Raw genomic sequence first — 19280 nt, forward strand, 5'->3', positions numbered from 1 at the left:
ATTGTTTCTTTCTGTGTTGTAGTTTTTTTTTTTTTTGAAGACTTGGTATTCTGGTTATGTTATGTAATAAGTATGAAGCTCTGTAAAGACAAGTTCAAGAGATCTTCTATGTTCAAGTGCTACAAGCTAGCTTCTGTTCAAGTGTTACCAAGTGTGGTTGTTTTAGTTTGTACTGCTATGCATATGGTTTCTATATACTTCAGGCAGTGTTTATTTGGATGCATCTTTTGAGGGGGAGTTCCTCCATGTTTTGGCTTTTGTGGATGCATTGGTTTGAGGGGGAGTATTTCTGCTGCTGACTCTGATGATTTTGATTTGTTTTCCTCTCTGGTAGTGAAGTTGTTTTTAGACAAAATTTGACAAAGGGGGAGATTGTTGTTCCTTTGTTGTCATCAATTTTGTTAAAAACAACCTGATGTCCTAGCCGATGTTGTGACATCTGCCTTGGTGAAGGCCAGGACATCCGCCCTTGCTGGCATGCAAGTGGGTCCCTTATGGTTATGCTTTATGGTATGTTCTGTGCTTACTTGAAGGTCAAGTAACTGATTGTTGGGAGCCAATTGCGGGTTGTTTATTGTTGGAGCAAATCTGTGATTAAAAAGATTTGTTTCTATTTTATTTGTTGATCACTCATATCAGATCTTGGAAGATTCTCTACTGATATGAGTTGGATCAAAGTGTTCTTCAGCCCAAATAAACCCTAGCCGCCTCTGCTGAAGTATATATAGACAAAGACCTGAAGCTTGAAGTGATCGAGAGAATTACCTTGAAGATCAAGTGTTCTTAAGAGTGTAAGTTGTTCTTTGTCTTTGTTAGTTGTGAACTAGTCTTGCTCACTGATTCTATAAAGTGAGACTGAGTTCTGTGTTGTGTTTGAGTGTCAAACAAACCTTGTGTTATTGCTGTTACCAATCACTGTGGCAGTGATTGAGGAAAAGTGAGAGGGGCTCTCATACTTAGGTTGTGGTTCTAAGTAGAAGACCACTGGGTAGACTAGGTTAAGAACAATGAACTTGATGTGTTCATGTGTGTCTGTAATACCTAGATCTTGAGATAGTGGAATTTCTTTTCATTGGGCGAAAGCTAACCAGACGTAGGTGTAGTTTCACCGAACTGGGTTAACAACTTTCTGTGTCTTGTTTCTTTTAGTTGTTTTTGTGTTCATGCTTTTTTGTCACATGATGTTCTAATCGATTGTCCCAGCATCGTGCAGGACATTTGTTCTAAGGGATCTAGAATTTCAGATACCAACGAAGATAATAAATCTTTATATCGTTTGGGAAATCAAGATTTAAGTGGGGCACAATTCAAACCCCCCCCCCTTTCTTGTGCTAATTTGATCAACTTTAGAGTTGTTATCTCTTGTCGTTCTTATTTTAAGAGTTTAATCATTGTAGCAGTGATTGTGAGAGAAAGTAAGATGGGTCTCTTACTTAGGGGGAGTCCTAAGTAGAAGTTCACGGGTAGTATTAGGTAGAAAGGCGTTGAACAAGGGTTGTTCATCTAAGACCGGGTGTACCAGTACTATTGAGAGTGCATTTCCTTTCCCGGGTGGAAGTCACCTAGATGTAGGTGACCTTGCATCGGACTGGGTTACTAATTCTCTGTGTTCTTTATTGCACTACACTCTCCATTTTTAATTCAATGCCTTGTTCGAGGTGATCTTTTGGTGGGCAGCAAGAGAGTGTGCAGTGGCCTCAACAGAGTTTTGTTCAGCCTTGTGCAGCGGTCATGTCACCGGGGAGGTGTGCAACAACGACGATATCCAACCAATGCGGGTAGAGGTGGGGTTGGGTTTTCTCAAGTTGAATCAGATTCAATAAATACTTGTCAATCATAAGAGGATTTTGGAAGGGATTTTGAGTAGTTGGATCCACGTATTCAAGAAGAGGGGTGCAAATTGAGAATGGTGATGTGCATGATGAGGAGGTAATGGCATGTGGTGGCTTTGAGGAATTGGGAGAAGATCAAGGTGCCACCAACTCTTGTGCTAGTGATGTGGGTACTATGGGGTGTGTAACGCCACAACAGGAGGTGAAACGTGGGAGGGGTAGACCAAAAGGTAGCCGTAACAAGAAGACATCATGACGATTGAATCCAGAGAAGAAATGTCGGGGTGAGGACAAGGGCTCAAAGGATTTGCAATTTAGCGAAGGATGTAGGCCTTGGTTGGGTTTGGGGCTTGTGGCTTTGATGTATTCTTGTTTCATCTAATAAAATTTTGCTTTAGAAAAAAAAAATTAAAATTAGTTTTCAGTTTTGTGAATTGAGTTTGAGATTTTGAGGTTTTTAGTTTAAAAAAGTTTTTATTAATTTTATAAAGGCTTAATTGCACTTTTGGTCCCTAATCTAACACGTTTGTGTGAAAATGGTCTCTAATCTTTAAAACGAGCGGTCAACGTCCCTTATGTTTTTATCGTGAGCGAAATTGGTCCTTCAGTCCATCCCCGTCAGTTGACTAACAGATCTGGCTTATGCGTGCTTCATTAATTGACGGGGCACGCCATGTCACCTTCCATGTAGATAAATAATCATAAAAACAATAATTTATAAAAATAAATTAATTTAAAAAACACAAAATTAATGCAAATTAACCCAAATCAACACCAATGCAATTCCTTCTTCTTTCTTCCAGAAACTCCGTCTTCTCCATCTCTTTTTTTCTTGGGTCCATACACCATAGCCAAACCTCTCCCAGGCTCCCACCATCGTCCCACATATCCATCACAATTCCCCAAGCTTCCACAATCCACACTAATTTACATTCATCTTATCTTAATGCTTTACCCCCACACTGTAATGAATTTGATTTCCGGGTGATTGTAGGTGCAAGGGGAGAGCTCGTCGTCGTGTTCCCTCATTCTCCCTATGGATAATGCTCTTCTCTCTTCGAAAACCCACTTTTGATATTGTCTGGGAGTGTTTGCACTGATCATTGGCAGGGATGGCGGTGGCTGAATTTTTACCAAGGGAGATTTTAGTTAGGCTGTGAAGAGGATTGTACTGTCTGGTGGAGCCCTCAAAGATCGAAAGAAAGAATTTGGCATTTTTTTTTTCAATCAAGGTTGTAATTGATTAACAAGGTTTTTGTTATGTTGGGTTGATTTTCTAGTCTGAGTTTTTTGCTTTTCTAAACCAAACTCTGAATTCCACTTTCCTCCTATTTCAGAAATGTTCCTTCTTCCCCCTTTTATGGAAACAGGGGTGACATTTTTTTCTCTTCCCCTTTTACGGAACCAGGGATGATGGTTTTTCATGGTGGTGGTAGCATAGAAAAAAAAAAAGGAAAAGAAAAGGGAGTGATGAGTGGCTGAGGCTCTATAGGTTGGGTTGTTGGCTTTTGGGTTTGTTTATTTGGGTGTTTTAATTTTCTGGGTTTTCTTGTTGAGGATAAGGAGGAAGAAGAAGGGAGTATGGTTATTATTATTGAATCAGAAATTTTATTTTTTATTAATAAAATGAGTGCCACGTCAGCTTTTCTGTTAGTCAATTGACGGAGATGGACGGAAGGACCAATTTCGCTCACGGCAAAAACATAAGGGATGTTGACCGCTCATATTAAAGACGAGGGACCACTTCCACACAAGCATTTTAGATCAGGGACTAAAACTGCAATTAAGCCTTTTATAAATCCACAATAGTCACAAAAATTATCAAATTTGTAAGTTCATGAAAATGCCTTGTAGTAGTGACATGATAATGGAGAGGTTAGGTAGTAGTGGTGGTAGAGGTCGATGTTACCTAATGGCAACGAGAATGGCGAATGTGGTGCCGGTGGCAGTAGCACCACTGGTAGTGAAGGCAGTGGTGGAGGCGGTTGTGTGGGTGGTGGTGCCAACGTCGGCGGGTAGAGGAGGTTGCGGTGACAATATGGTCTAACGTTCAAGCTTCCCTATTTGCCTCTCTAAAAAATGATGCACTCGCAAATAGCATACAAATACATGTCCCATCAAAAAATCGATTTGATTCAAATCATTTAAGAGTTTCAGTGTCCTATGGCTATTAGAATTGGCCCAACCAACTACTGAAGTCGAGTCGCCTTCGATGATCATGTTACTATAGAGAAACTATTGGCTGAACATGAGAACATATAAAATTGCTTTGACCTTCGCTTCGTAAGCCCACATAAAACCTGCATTCTTTGATAAGTGGCCCAATAGCGTCTTATTTGAGTCTCTACGAAAACCACCTGCTTCATAGGGACCATGATTCCCTTTAGACGCCCCATCAACAATGAATTTCAACACTCCCAAAGAAGGTGGTGTCCACGCTGCAAATTTAGTTTTGATGCTTGGCTTTTGATGTTAATCTTGCAGAAATTTGTTATGAATTGGTTGTCATCATAGGAACAATCCTTCCAATTCCCCTTTATCCACCAAATGATGATCATCAAATGTATATCCCATATCTTCTGACAATCAATGCGTTTATTTTTAAATAGAAAATCGTTTCTCCCATTCCATAAAGACCATACTATGAAAAAAATTATAAAAAAGTAAAAAAAAAATGATTTGGTGTTCAACCTTTAACGTTTTGTACCCCATTTATTCTTTTATGATTTCATTTATATGTGAGCTATACTTTTTTATTTTTCATCTAAATCACATTTGAACATATTTTACTTAATCCTGATAAATCAATCACTAAAACATTTTTATAGGTTTCTTATTTATTTTTCTTTGTATTTTCACTAAAACTATTATTTAATTACAATCCGGTCGATCTCAATTAAATAACAGTTAGACCCTTAAATTTTAAATTAGTGTTTCTTTTTTTGAACATTGATAAATGTAGATGTACCGAGTTTCCGCGAAGATAGCAAACCACTTTGACGTACCTCCATTGCATTTGCATTGCATCCACTTCACACCACCATTTCTCTAACTCCATCAATCAAATGGCTCCGGCATGAGCCTTCTTCGCTTTCACCACCCTCTCACCAAACATGGCACACCGTCTCTCTCTCGGTCTCTCCACACTCCGTACTCATTCCCTCGCTAACCCACTTCGCCTACCACGTATTCGACGATATTACCATCGCATCGATAAAGCTCATTCGCATCGTAAATCCTCGCACCCTTCTCTCTCACCCAAGCCCTATCCCTCATTTTCTTCTTCTTCTTCTTCCTCTCATAAGCTTGGATTCATCGGTTGGTATCTACGTAAGCTTGAAGCTCACCCTGTTCTAACCAAGAGCATAACGACCTCGATCATTTTCGCCGCTTCTGACTTGACTTCACAGGTAACTGAAACTCTTGCCTATAACCGCGTGCATGGTTTTAAATTGCAGTGATAATAGTTATGGTTATTGTGACTATATTGCAATGCTTAAATAGTAAACCATCATTTTCCAATTTCCAAATTTATTGTCTTTTTCAGCATTCATGATAGAATAGTGTTTAGTTTGCTGAGTCTACGGGCATTCACAAAAGTTGAATGGTTCCTTGCCGTTGTAAAAATGCAATGTTGAGGTTTTACGTCAGAAATGCCATTTGTTACGAAGAATATTTCGGAATTATGATTTGTTGAGCAAATGCCCAAATAGCATTGCTGTTTTGAACTCCTTTTTTGTTGAAAGTTTACTATGTGAAATTTTAGATCAATGCAAATTATTAAAATTTGATATGCGGTATTGTTATCTCTTGCACAAACTGATGCGTAAGGTGTTTGAATTTTTCATTGGCTGAATTGCATGTGTGGTACATTTCTATAGACCATGGTTCCATTTTATTTATTTTCGTTAAGAGATTAAGTTTCAGTGCAAAATACGATCCCCTGAGATTCATCCTTTGTCGCTTAGATTTTCTAAAAAAAAATTCAGTGCAAAATAGTAAGAGTATAGTAGTGTATTGGAGGGGTGATTTGGGAACATAATGACAAGACAATAGTGCCTGAAACTGAACACAAGAGGGAAGGACTTTTCTGCCCTAACTTTCCCCTGAATCTGTTTATCCAAGATCTTTTTCTTGCCACACAGTTAATCACCATTAGTTGACTGTGGCTTATAATAAGTATCTAATATTCAGAAACAAGTGGCTAAATTTCTAACATGTGAATTTCACTTCCCTTTGCTTTACGGTGACTAACTAATCGAACTTGTAAGGTAAGCAAGAACTACAACAAGAGCCTTTTCCCACTAGGTTTATGCTATGTCGGTCCATACAGCCAAATGTGTTTGTGGGAAAATGTTATGGATTTATAGTTTCAGCTTGAATCCCATGCTGCTTTCACCATTTTCTTGAGGAACAAGATTAAGCTGATTTTGTTTCCAAATGTTGGTGAATGTATGTTTAACGATTATTGAACAAGCAAGAATAAATTTTGTTTTCATCTTCAAATCAGCGTACAGTGGACTGAAATACTTTTTTATAATGTATTCTCTAATGAATTTATATTTTATAGATTTACATGTCTAATTTTATCTGAAGTCTAGGAACACTATTTACCGAAATGGTTGAAAGAACACTCTGTTTACTATCATTATTTTTATTACTGCTATTGGTTATTTGGTCTGTGTCTTTACTAACATCCTATTTACACACTTGTTAGATGATTACATTAGCCTCTTCGGCTTCTTTCGATTTGAAAAGGACATCCCGCATGGCAATTTATGGATTGCTAATTTTAGGGCCATCACAGCATATGTGGTTTAATTTCCTGTCCAAAATCTTACCAAAGACAGATGTGCCAACAACCTTGAAGAAAATCTTCTTGGGACAAGCTGTATTCGGTCCAGTCATCAATTCCGTTTTCTTCTCTTATAATGGTGCAGTACAAGGTGATTTTTAATATTTGATGGTGACCTATTCTTGAATCTTCAATTGCTGTAAGTTTGATGATTGTCCACTGAAGTGGATTGTTAGTTGATTTAGATAGTTTATGCCTCCATATGGAATGTAACTAATGTAGACTGTAAGTTGATTTAGATAGTTTTATATAATACTCCCATTTGGAATGTTCATAGGTTTCATCTAGACCTCCATATGAACCCATGCAGACTTAGGTGTGGTAATCTTGATTGTTTAACCATTAGTATGATCTATTGAACAAAAAACTGATTGACTGAGTAATTTTACTAATAATGGCATTTGCAGCTTGTGACATGACATTTCATTTGCCATATCATGACTTAAATAATTGATGAGAAACTTAGAAGTTATTAGGAATTTTAATTATGAATTCGAAATAATCCAAGAAGATCGGGTTAGGCTTCTAGAATCTTAAATTTGCTAAGATCAGAGTTACCTTCTAATTTATTATTATTTTCAGCAGATTTGTTAATCCTATATATCTCATCTTTGCAAAACTGGAAATAAAAGTTATAATTTTTTCTTCTAAAGCTACAGGAACCAAGAGATAAAAGTTGCAGTTATAAGTAGTTATGTATTTGAGTAGTGAGTAGATGTTGTAATGGTATCTAAAAATAGTTATGTTACTTGTTAATAACTACGCTGACTGTAATTATGTGTTAGGCCATTAGGATTATATGATGTGATGACTGATGCGTGAAAAGAAAGTGCGTGATTTTAATTGTATCTCTGAACAGAGAATACTTACTGTACGAGTCATAGAACATGAGGATAGTAAGGGAATGTTATAATTTCCGTAATTGGTTTGATTTAATTCTATTTCCAACTGGTGTTCTATCATTTTTGTCCAATCGGCTGAATTGAAGAGAGAGAATCATAAGGCCAGAAAATTCAGTAATCAGCCACGACTAGGTTGACAAGCAGAATAATGGGTCTGTTGGAAGAGAATTTTGAAGAAATGTAAGATAGAATTGAGAGTAGAATTTTATCTTGTGTGGTTGAAAGATTGAGGCACATGGATGATATGATAGGAAGTTTGGAAGTCAACTTGACAGAGAGACATTACTAAATGAAATGAAGGGCATGGGGAAACTGACAGATGAAGAACTTGAGATCTCCAACCAGAGAGAAGGCTGTTTCTGAAGGAATGTGATCAGATTGTAATTACCTTGGCTTGGATGATGATAGGATTCTGAGGCCCAAACGGGTGCACAAGCTGAGTTAGGATCACATAGGCCCAGGGTGTGGCGTGTTTACACTAGGAGAAACAGAATGGAAGAGGTTAGCAGAGCACCATGAGGTGGCGGAGAGAGAGAGAGGTTGCTGAGTGATAGTTAGTTAAGGGGAGTGTGGTTTGTGTGAGGTGTGTGATTTACACATAGGCACAAGCTAGCATGAGAGGGGGTATCAATGAGAATATTGCTGTTAGGGAGAATGGAGAAATCTGATTCTCTATAGGAGCATAGCTCTGGGCAGTTGTTCTCTACTGTATTTCTATTCTTTTCATAAGTAATATACATCACTTACCTTATTTATGTGTTGATCTGTATCAAACTGGTCCGTCCTGCCGGATCTGCGAGATGGTCACCGGCGCAAGGACACTCTGACGGATGCCACTGAAGAAAATGGAGGCCAAAGTAGCTTCATTGGAAACTGCGCTAACCTCCGTTGCATGCTCTCTGTGATGCAACTGCAAGCAGAGAGCAATCAACAGCAGCTGCTTACTCTGCTCACCCTGAGTTTGGAATCAAAACCATCTGAAGGCGAGAAGGAAATCACAGGCAGCAGTGGAGACAAGGATCTGAACGGAAAGGAGAAGGGGGACTCAACTGGACCTACTTTCACGTCCGGGTGGGCGAGGTTGAACAGGAACCTTCTGGACGAATTTCGCCAATCGGTGAAGAAGGTGGAACTTCTCATGTTCAACGGCGCGGACCTGGGGGAGATGATTGTGGATTTGGGAAAGCAAACTATGAAGTTCCAAAATAACAATAAGTGGGTGATGGCGTGATGGTACAGGGTCAGAGCAAGGAAGACAGTGAGTCAATAGCTTTGCAAAGCTTTGTAGGGAAAGCATGTCATTGGATTGAGGAATGTTTTCTTTTATGAGAAGTAATTGCCCAACCCATGGGTACACAAGCCAACATGATGGATAAGCTTCTCCTACACAGGCACAGCGGCTAGCACAGTTGTTGGAACAGTTTGCAGAGGTCTTTGCTACACCCACATGATTACCTCCAAAGAGACAAAAATAGCACAAAATCACGTTGCTTGAAGGACACGGTCTGGTAATTAGACCTTATCGCTACTCCCACTGTGGCAAAGAGGAAATTGATAAACAAACCAAGGAACTTCTGAAGGCAGGGATGACACGCCATAGTCAGAGTACTTTTTCAAGTCCAGTCATTTTGGTAAAAAAGAAGGATGGGTCTTGGCGTAAACAAAGTCACCGTACCTAACAAATTCCCTATTCCTGTGATCAATGAGCTGCTAGATGAGTTACATGGTTCTAAGTACTTCTCCAAGCTTGATCTCAAATCTGAATATCACCAAGTGTTAATGAGAAGTGAGTATGTCCATAAAACTGCCTACGGCACGCATGAAGAGGATTATGAATATTTGGTTATGCCCTTTGGCATGATGAACACCGCTTCTACCTTTCAAGCCCTCGTGAATGAGGTATTTAGGCCCCGGCTTAGACAATGTGTGCTGGTATTTTTTTACGACATCTTAGTTTATAGCCCTGAATGGCAGTTCCACCTCCATGACTTGTCCACAATGTTGTAAATATTGCGTGACCAGCATCTAGTTGCTAACAAAAAGAAGTGCTCCTCCAAAAATTACAAGTATTACAAGTTGGCCCATACCTAAAATGTGAAAGGAGTGAGAGGTTTCTTATCGGAAATTTGTCAAGGACTGTGGAAGGATAGCACTCCCCCTAACTGAATTGACCGAGAAAGATGGGTTCACATGGAATACTAAGACACAAACAGCCTTTGACACATTGAAGGATAAAATAACAACAGCTCCCGCTCTTGCCTAGCCTGATTTTTCACAGCCTTTCATCATTGGGAGTGATGCTTCGGGGAGTGGAGTGGGAGCTATTCTGATGCAAAATTCCAGACCTATGGCTTTTTTTCAGCAAAGGCTTGAGTGGAAGAAATCTGACCATGTCAGCCTATGAAAAAGAATTGATGGAAATTGTCTTGGCCGTGCAACATTGGCGTCGCTATTTATTTGGCAGACATTTTACAGTCTTTACTGACCAAAAAAGCCTATGCCAATTGTTACATCAGCGAATTTCTACCATGGGCCAACAAAATCGGGCTGCCAAGCTTTTAGAATACCAGTTTGACATTGTCTCCAAACCAGGGGTAACAAATAGAGGGGCTGATGCATTATCTCGGATGTATGAAGAAGGGGAATCAGACTCTTTGATTTCATACACAATGTGGGTAGATGGCAGGAAGTTGGTTGAGGAAGTTCATCAAGATGCGGCATTGGCTGAGATCATCACTGACCTGAAAACAAATCCAACTAGTAAACCAGGATTTGTGTACAAAGAAGGGGTCCTGTACTGTGAAGGATGTTTGGTAATCTCATCCAAGTCCATGTGGATGCCTAAGTTGCTCCAAGAATTCCATGATACTCCTCAAGGTGGCCACTCAGGTTTTTACCAGACGTACCGGAAGCTAGCAGCCAATATCTTTTGGATTGGCATGAAACGGCTAGTTCAGGAATATATTAGGGCTTGCATTGTGTACCAACGACATATATATGTAGCTACAACTCCAGGAGGTTTATTTCCAACCTTTGCCTATTCCAAAAAAAGTGTGGGAGGAATTATCCATTGATTTTATCAATGGGTTGCCTAAGGCCAAGGACGTGACACCGTGTTTGTGATCGTGGTGGCCATAGTTATTAAACTTGGACCAGCCGGTCCGTTTATAAAGTTGGATCAAACTCAGCATGAACTGATCAAACTCAGCATGAACTGATCAAACTCATATTTAACAGGATAAAAACCGGATGGTTCAACCGGGTTTATACCTTGAAAAATCTTTAAAATGTGATGTTGAGCAATTTTAGGAAAAAAGTTTGGAACAGGGTTCGAACATCCCACCTTACAGGTGAAAATAAAAGCATTGTACCGCTAGGCTACACCTGAATGATGAACAAAAGATGGAAATGTTTATATATATTATATATCGCCGAAACTATGGGGAACAAAAATTTTTTTTTGTTGTGGTTTGGGTTCAAACCCGTGAACCTCTACTAAAAGATAAACGTAAAAGATATATGGCAACCACTAGACCAATTCAGAAAATGTTGTAGATTGTGTTATATATGTATATTTGATTTAATCGGTTGAACCAATGACTCACCGGTTGAACCAATAACCCATTGACCCAGTACCTCGACCGAGTCAAACACTGAGTCGAGTTTAATAACACTGGTGGTGGCTGAAAGCTTTGCCAAGGGGGTGGTTCGTTTACACGGAGTTCCCAAATCTATAGTGAGTGACTGACTGGCCCGATCTTTGTCAGTAACTTTTGGAAAGAGTTGTTTAAGTTGCATGGTACGCACCTTACCACTTCAGCTTGTCACCCAGAGACTGATGGGCAAACTGAGGTCATTAACCGCTGCTTAGAAACATACTTGAGGTGTTTTATTGCTGATCAGACGAGGACTTGGATTCAATGGTTGCATTGGCCGGAGTATTGGTCTAACACTACCTTCCGTGAGTTCACTAGGGTCACTCTTTTTCATATAGTTTATGGACGTGAACCTCCAACGTTATTTTGATTCACAAATGGAGAAACTAAGGTGGAAGCTGTACAGTAACAGCTGCTGGATACTGATGAAGCTCTACGACAGTTAAAGGGTCATTTACCGCGGGCACAAGGAAGGATGAAGTCTCAAGCTGATAAGAAACGACATGAGCAGAAGTATGAGGTTGGAGTGGGTTTCTGTGAAATTACGACCATTTCAAACTTGGAAATGCATTGGCTCAAAGAATCAATCCTAAGTTGTCAACTAGGTTTTCTGGACCATTTCAAGTGGTGGAATGCATTGGCTCAGTTTCTTACAAGCTCCAGCTACCAGACAGTTCACACATCCACCCGGTGTCTCACATTTCACTTTTGAAGAGTTGGCAGTTTAGAGGTGGAGCAGGATCTGCCAGAGGGTTTGTCAGGTGAAATTATTGAGGTAGCATCACCGGCAGCTGTGTTAGCAACCAGAACAGAGTCTCGCCAGGGGGGAAGAGGTGAAACAGTAACTGATTCAGTGGCAAGACAAACTAGAAGATGAGGCAAAAAATCAGTTCCCAGCCTTCAACCTTTGAGGACAAGGTTGTGTCTCAAGGAGGTGGGATTGATAGGAACCCAAAATGATTCTGTGGCCCAACGGGATGCACAAGCTGAGTTTGGATCACGTAGGCCCAGGGTGTGGCGTGTTTACGCTAGGAGAAACAGAATGGAAGAGGTTAGCAGAGCATGATGAGGTGGCAGAGAGAGAGGTTACTGAGTGATTAGTTATGGGAGTGTGGTTTTTGTAAGGTTTGTGATTTACATATAGGAACAAGTTAGCATGAGAGGGGGTATCAATGAGAATATTGCAGTTAGGGAGAATGGAGAAATCTGATTTTCTACTGGAGCATAGCTCTGGGCAGTGGTTCTCTAGTGTATTTCTCTTTTCATAAATGATATACATCGCATACCTTATTTCTGTGCTGTTCTGTATTAGATGTTTACCAAATGGCTGTTAAGAAAGTAGGACTTTCAGCCTTTTATGGGGCTGAAACTTACTTCGAAGTGCACAAGTGAAGTTATAAGGATTATGTTCGCTAAGTATGAAAGGCCCGACCATTCACTGGTTTAATAGATTGAGAGAAATTGATATTCCTCTTTCATGGTCATTATTAACAAGATCCTTAATTGCATGGTTTGGTGGAAGAAAGGTTAGAGATCAATATGAAGAGTTGGCTGAGTTGTAGCAAACTGGAATTAGGCTTGCAATTTCTGCCCCCAGAACTCTTCAAGTGAGAAAATTGCAAGAGGAGCAGCACTTGGGGTTTTTGTCTTTTGGGACCTTTATATTGATATAAAATGCAGGATTCACATCTTTAAACCGAAGAACAGTTTAGAAGCCATGCAATTGGCATGAGATTTAGAAGCAGAAATGGTTGACTACTGTCCTGCAGTAGGAGACGATTTGTGGAATTCCAAAAATCAGAGGACATGGTGCTAGAAGATTTTCTAAAGGTAGTACAGGTTGTCATAAATGGGAATACCAAGCTGAAATTGCAGCAAAGGCGATCCTAGTTTGGAAGCAGATAAAAATTGTGATATTTGTCTGATATTTTGAGATTTTCGCCAAACCGAGCCATTGCTGCTGTTTCAGTGTCTGCTGAGGGGAAACCCAATGATGATTAAAGGAACTTTTTGAGACAAAAGGCAGGGTTTACTTACTACCAGGTGTTGATGGACAGGAAAAACAAGGGCCTATATTGTGGTTGTGGGGAGAAATTCCACGCACTACATCATTGCGCAGAAAAACAATTGGGATTACTGATTTTCGGGAGACAGTGAAGCTGGAGAAGCGATCACTATTGAATTTTATGCGGGAAATGAGACTTGGTGACAAGGCTGATTGATTTTCCAAAGACGGGAAATGATAGGAACCGAGAATTAAATGTGTTAGTTATAAGTAGTTATGTTTTTGCGTATTGTATTAGGAATATATGGTATCAATGTGTGGTGATGTCTTCGTATGTTTTTAGTTGTAAATAAGTATATAATAGCAGTTATGGGCAGTTTATAATAGCAGTTATAGGCAGTTATTTATTAAGATCAAAAGCTGAACACTTTAAAAAGAGCCAAAACCAGCAAGTGCTATATTTAAAGAGACTAAAAACATTCTTAAATCTTAATTAGTTACAGAACACTGTCTCATTTTTTGCAAAATCTCAAGGGTTAATGGTGATTCTGAGTTATTATTTTAATGCTATTATCAGGTGAAAGTTGTGATGAAATTATTGCTAGGTTGAAGCGAGATTTACTTCCTACATTATTAGGTGGCGCTCTGTTTTGGCCTCCATGTGATTTTGTTACCTTCAAATTCGTTCCAATCCATTTACAGGTTTGTATATGTGGATCAAACGTCTTTTTCAAGTACTTAGTTTTCTGTTTTAATTTGATTTTAATCAAGTATCTAAGCTCCTTCAACTCAGCAATTACTTTATGCCGTTTTAGCTAATATCTCTGTTTTGTAATTGCTGCAGCCACTGCTGAATAGTTCCTGCGCTTATGTGTGGACCATCTATTTAACATATATGGCAAACCGAGCAAACTTGAGTTCTGCTTAGGCCCTGGTTTATACACACGTATATCATCAAGCAATTTTTCATTGCTTAACATATCTGGTAGCAAAGACGTGACTGGATACGAATTTTTTTGTATTTTCAAGTTAATATAAGCTCATTTGGATACTGACCAATGAGTACTTGTTGGAGCTTATCTAGTCAATTTTTAGTAGAGGTTCTCTAATAAGTGTTCTTTGATCTGTATCTAATCGGCTGAATGTTTTGTATCAATAAGGTAATTTTTTTTCACAAGGCTTCATAATCTTATTGTCCTCTGTCAGTTGAAGTAAATAATTTGTTGAAGGACAAAACTTATGTTTCCTTAATGTTGAATGTGGTTAATTTAAGACATTCTTTGAGCGATGAGGATGTGTTCAGTACAGTTTGTGGCAAGGTTGGGTAAGAGGTGCATGGATCCAGTTAGGGTTTGGTGAGGGAGTGAAGGGCCATACATGTGTTAGCCATGTCAACATCACTTAAACAAGTGGGCAATGCCACATAAGCATGAGAAGTGACAATGGTGGTATGGCCCTTCATTAGTTACATCGATTATCCGTGAGATATTAATCGTGATGACCAAAATGAAAATTCTCTAAAAGTTTGGGCAAAACCAAAAAATTTTGAGATGGTACGGATAAAAACCAAATATCAATTTAAAACGGGGATCAAAAGTTTACTTAAACATGGGAATAAGGTACGCGCACTGACACTATCGGCCAATCAGATTTCAAGTATGTGGGAAATTTAGTGGCTTCAAAGAAGGCGTTGCACCTGCAAGTTGAATAGTTGAAACTGCGTCAACATCTAAATGCATACACATGAGGAACTGGGAGTAGGTAATCCTTGAATGCTTTTTTGATTTCTACATACCCACACAACCCAAAATGTATCTAAGAACCAATCATCACAATCTTTAAGAAAGCCAACAACCCAATAAAATTGATAAGGGAAAGGAGGACTAGGAGCACGTATAGATAGTGAAGACGCAAACCATATTTCTTGTGCTATAGGACATATAACCAACACATGCATATCAGTTTCCTCTTCCTACTTCAAGAAGGGCACATTGCATTCAGACAAATACCCTGTATGTAGCAGTGATTTAATGGGGGCAATGTTTTTACATGCCCTCCATAACAGATCCTACCCTCGCCTTCCGAATCATGCTTCATGCTTACCATAATGTGTAAAATGTGCCATGAAAGATGACGCTCTATCCTTGCAGTCGCGCGCTCAAAATTATCCTTTAACCTGACTTAACACAATAGGCACCATCAGTTGAGTCATGCCACACTAGTCAATTGGCAACATCCCTCACGAACAAAGGAATTGAAAGGATATTTTCGGCCTCATCATGCAATACAAGTGAGCGAATGAGATCTGTGTTCCACTCACGATGAACTTGATCAATTAAGGAGGAGACCCACAAGTTAGGATCAATCTAATACTTTCACCATTACCCACCCTCCAATACCAATTATAATCAAAGACCCACTGAGCACCAAACACAATCCGCCAGCAATAACTCGCATTAGGCACCCTTTGAGCTTCTAGGAGAGAGCTATTTTGGAAATATTTAGCCTTTAGAATGCGGGCAGGGCACGAGAGTAGATGCCACCATTGCTTAGCTAAAAGTGCAGTATTTAAAGCAGAAAACTTACGGATACCCAAACCACCGAAAGATTTAGGAGAGGTAAGATCATCCAAACTGGCTCAATGGAGAAGTCTTGTATCAACCTCACCTCCCAAATAAACTTGTTGATAATTCCTACAATCTGGCGGTAGATAGGCTTAAGAATCTAAAAGAACCTCATGATAAGGATAGTATGGCTTCGGCAATAGACTTGATCAACACTTCCCTCCCTGCTCTTGAAAGGACCTTCTCCTTGCAACCCTTTAGCTTCTTCTAGACTCTATGATTGACAAAATTAAGAACCTGGTCTTCAATTTACCAATGACGATTGTAAGACTATGTTATTTATCATTGCTTTCAACTACCTTAACTCCAAGTAGCAGGACAAGTTCATCAATTCTACAACCAGGAACATAGCAGCCAAAAGAAACCTGGGATGTGTTAAGATTTCTCTTCTGGCTCGAAGCCTACTCCCAGTAGCAGGACAAGTTTATCCTAAAAAGCCTCTTGATTTGTAGACCGTGCAAAGATAATGCTGTCATATGCAAAGAGAATTTGAGAAACACTAGGGGCACCCATAGCAGTACGAATACCATGAAGGGAGAAGTCAAACAAAGACTTTTTAACCATGGAGGATAAGATATCCACATGAAATAAACAAATAGGGAGAGAGAGAGGATTCCTTGGAAAAGTCCTCTTTAGGTGGAGAAATCATGATAAGCTGCCCATTAACCATAATAGAAAACCTGGCCGTAGAGACAAATTGCATAATAAGGGTAACCCATGTATGACGGAAACCCATTTGTTGAATAACGCTTTGCAAAAGGGCCACTTGATAGGATCAGAGGTAGGCCTGTGGTTAATGTGTATGTTAGGAGGCCAACTAAGGATAGGTAATTGAGTCAGTTAGGGGCTTTGGTGTAATAAGGGGTTTGTTAAGGGACTTAAAATCCAATTAGTAGAATAAGTGTATGATGGCTATAAATAGCTGATAGCTAGTTGTTTATTCAGTTTTTTGATTAGTTGGGATTGGCATAACTGAATTGTGGAATTCAGTTGGGTTTTCTCTACCTCTGTAACCGTTTCTGTTCTGTTCAATAAGATTCTTCTCCATTTCTGGAGAATTCTCATCTTGTTCCCAATTTCTCAAGGATCTTGATTACCAGTTCTAACACTGGTATCAGAGCACCGATCTTGGTGCCCTGATTTGCTTCCGCTGAAGAGTTCGTGAACGCCAGAAGAATTTTGGAGATGGTGACCACTCGCGCGGTATCACAGGTTGAAGATGAAGCTTTGACAGAGAAAGAGGAGCTTCGAGCTCGCATGGAGCTCAACGAAGCCAGAACCAAGCGCATGGAAGATGCGATTCAGGAAAACGAGGCCAGAGCAAAGAGAATCGAAGATTCGCTCTTCGCGGTTCTCACAAAATTGGGGATTTCCACTGTTGATGAAACCCTAGCTCGTGAAGTGCAAGCTGAGGAAGGAATCGACCCCAATCCCGATCGCGATAAAGGTAGCAGTAGCAGTAGATGGAGAAAATTGGAGATTCCAATTTTTGGAGGTGATGATGCTTACGGTTGGACTCACAAATTGGAGCGCTATTTTGCTTTGAGAGGTGTTGAGGAAGATGAACGCATGCAAGCAACACTCTTGGCCTTGGAAGGGAAGGCTCTAAGCTGGTTTCAATGGTGGGAGAGGTGTAATCCAGCACCTACATGGGAGGGTTTCAAACTCGCAGTAATAAGAAGGTTTCAACCAGCAATGGTGCAGAATCCTTTTGAATTGTTGTTATCCTTGAAGCAAACCAGTACTGTAGAAAACTATGTTGAAGAATTTGAGAAATATGTGGGAGCACTGAAAGAAATTGATCAAGATTTTGCTAAAGGAATCTTCCTGAATGGCTTGAAGGAGGAGGTTAGAGTAGAGGTAAAACTGTATGAACTTTCCTCTTTGACTGCTGTTATTCAGAAATCTCTAATGATAGAACAGAAAAATTCAGTTTTGAATAAGCCTAGTTCCAGCAATTATTCTAAGCCTAATAGCTATAATAGAAGTAACACATTCAATAGAGTGGTAACTGTGGATGCTAAGGGTCTTGGAGATAAGAAAACTGAGGCAGTAGCTGGAAATTCTAGTACTAGTAGTGTTGGAACAACTACTACAATCAGAAGTGGAGATTATAGGCATCTCACTAGTGCTGAAATGAGAGACAAGAGGGAAAAGAAGCTCTGTTTTAGATGTGATGAGCCTTACAGCAGGGAACACAGGTGCAAGAATAAGCAATTGAGAATGATTATTATGGAGGAAGATGAGGGTAGTGAGGGAGAGGAAGGAGACATGGATGTGGAGCAGTTCAAGTCTATTCAGTTGTCAATTTACTCCATGGCTGGTCTGACAACTGCTAAATCTTGGAAGATTGCAGGAACCTTAAAAGGGCAATCAGTGGTGGTGCTCATTGATTGTGGAGCTTCCCACAATTTCATTGCAGAAGAGGCTGCATTCCAGCTTCAAATTCCAGTATTGGCTACTCCAAAGTATGTTGTGGAGGTGGGGGATGGACACAAGGTCAAATGTCAAGGAAAATGCCAGCAGTTATTATTGAATGTGCAAGGGGTGGACATCTTACAAGACTTTTACCTGTTTGGGTTACAGGGGGTTGACCTGGTTTTGGGTCTTGACTGGTTAGCAAGCCTAGGAAAGGTGAAGGCAGACTTTGGAAAATTAGAGCTGTCTCTAAAGCAGGGAAACAAATGGATGAAGATTTCTGGTGATCCAGCATTGGCCAAAACTCAACTATCTTTGGGCTCTCTTATGCAAGTACTCAAAACTGAGGAGGAGGGATTATTACTCCACTGTACAGAGGAAATTCCAGAGAATAGGAAGGAGTTGCCTGTACCATTGGCACTTTCAGAAGTGTTGCAACAATTTGATTCTGTCTTCCAAGATCTTGAGGGGTTACCACCTTCAAGGGTGCAAGACCATGCCATACATCTTAAGGAGGGGGGTGAAATTCCAAATTTAAGACCATACAAATGTCCTCATTTTCAGAAGTCAGAGGTAGAAAACTGGTTGGGGAAATGCTACAAGCTGGGATAATAAGGCCTAGTATAAGCCCTTACTCTAGTCCTATTATTTTGGTGAAAAAGAAGGATGGAGGGTGGAGGTTTTGTGTTGATTATAGGGCACTAAATAAGATTACAGTTCCAAACAAGTTTCCTATCCCCATTATTGAGGAATTGCTGGATGAGATTGGGGGAGCCCAAGTCTTCTCTAAGCTTGACCTCAAATCTGGTTATCACCAAATTAGAATGGGGGCTGAGGATATAGAAAAGACTGCATTCAGAACTAATGAAGGTCACTATGAGTTTCTTGTTATGCCTTTTGGCCTTACAAATGCTCCCTCAACATTCCAAGCATTAATGAACAAAGTCTTGAAACCATTTCTGAGGAGGTTTGCCTTGGTCTTCTTTGA

At 39.8% G+C, this 19280-nt stretch overlaps 1 protein-coding gene across 1 annotated transcript; it reads left to right on the forward strand.

The window, feature by feature from the left end:
- The first annotated feature begins 4775 nt into the window (after positions 1–4775).
- Positions 4776–14434, forward strand: LOC130737903 (uncharacterized). Its single transcript, XM_057589765.1, has 4 exons — positions 4776–5242; positions 6550–6778; positions 13828–13952; positions 14095–14434. Exons 1-4 carry the CDS (start codon positions 4946–4948, stop codon positions 14176–14178), a joined length of 735 nt encoding a protein of 244 aa, XP_057445748.1. The 5' UTR covers positions 4776–4945; the 3' UTR covers positions 14179–14434.
- Positions 14435–19280: the final 4846 nt, after the last annotated feature.

Source organism: Lotus japonicus, chromosome 2, assembly GCF_012489685.1.
Source record: "Lotus japonicus ecotype B-129 chromosome 2, LjGifu_v1.2".
Classification (NCBI taxonomy): domain Eukaryota; kingdom Viridiplantae; phylum Streptophyta; class Magnoliopsida; order Fabales; family Fabaceae; genus Lotus; species Lotus japonicus.

Excerpts from the sequence above, each read along its gene's own strand:
- LOC130737903 (XM_057589765.1), top strand. The coding sequence starts at position 4,946 with ATGGCACACCGTCTCTCTCTCGGTCTCTCCACACTCCGTACTCATTCC. Across the intron at positions 5,243-6,549 it reads CTTCTGACTTGACTTCACAG|ATGATTACATTAGCCTCTTC; the intron begins GTAACTGAAACT and ends CACACTTGTTAG. Across the intron at positions 13,953-14,094 it reads TCGTTCCAATCCATTTACAG|CCACTGCTGAATAGTTCCTG; the intron begins GTTTGTATATGT and ends TAATTGCTGCAG.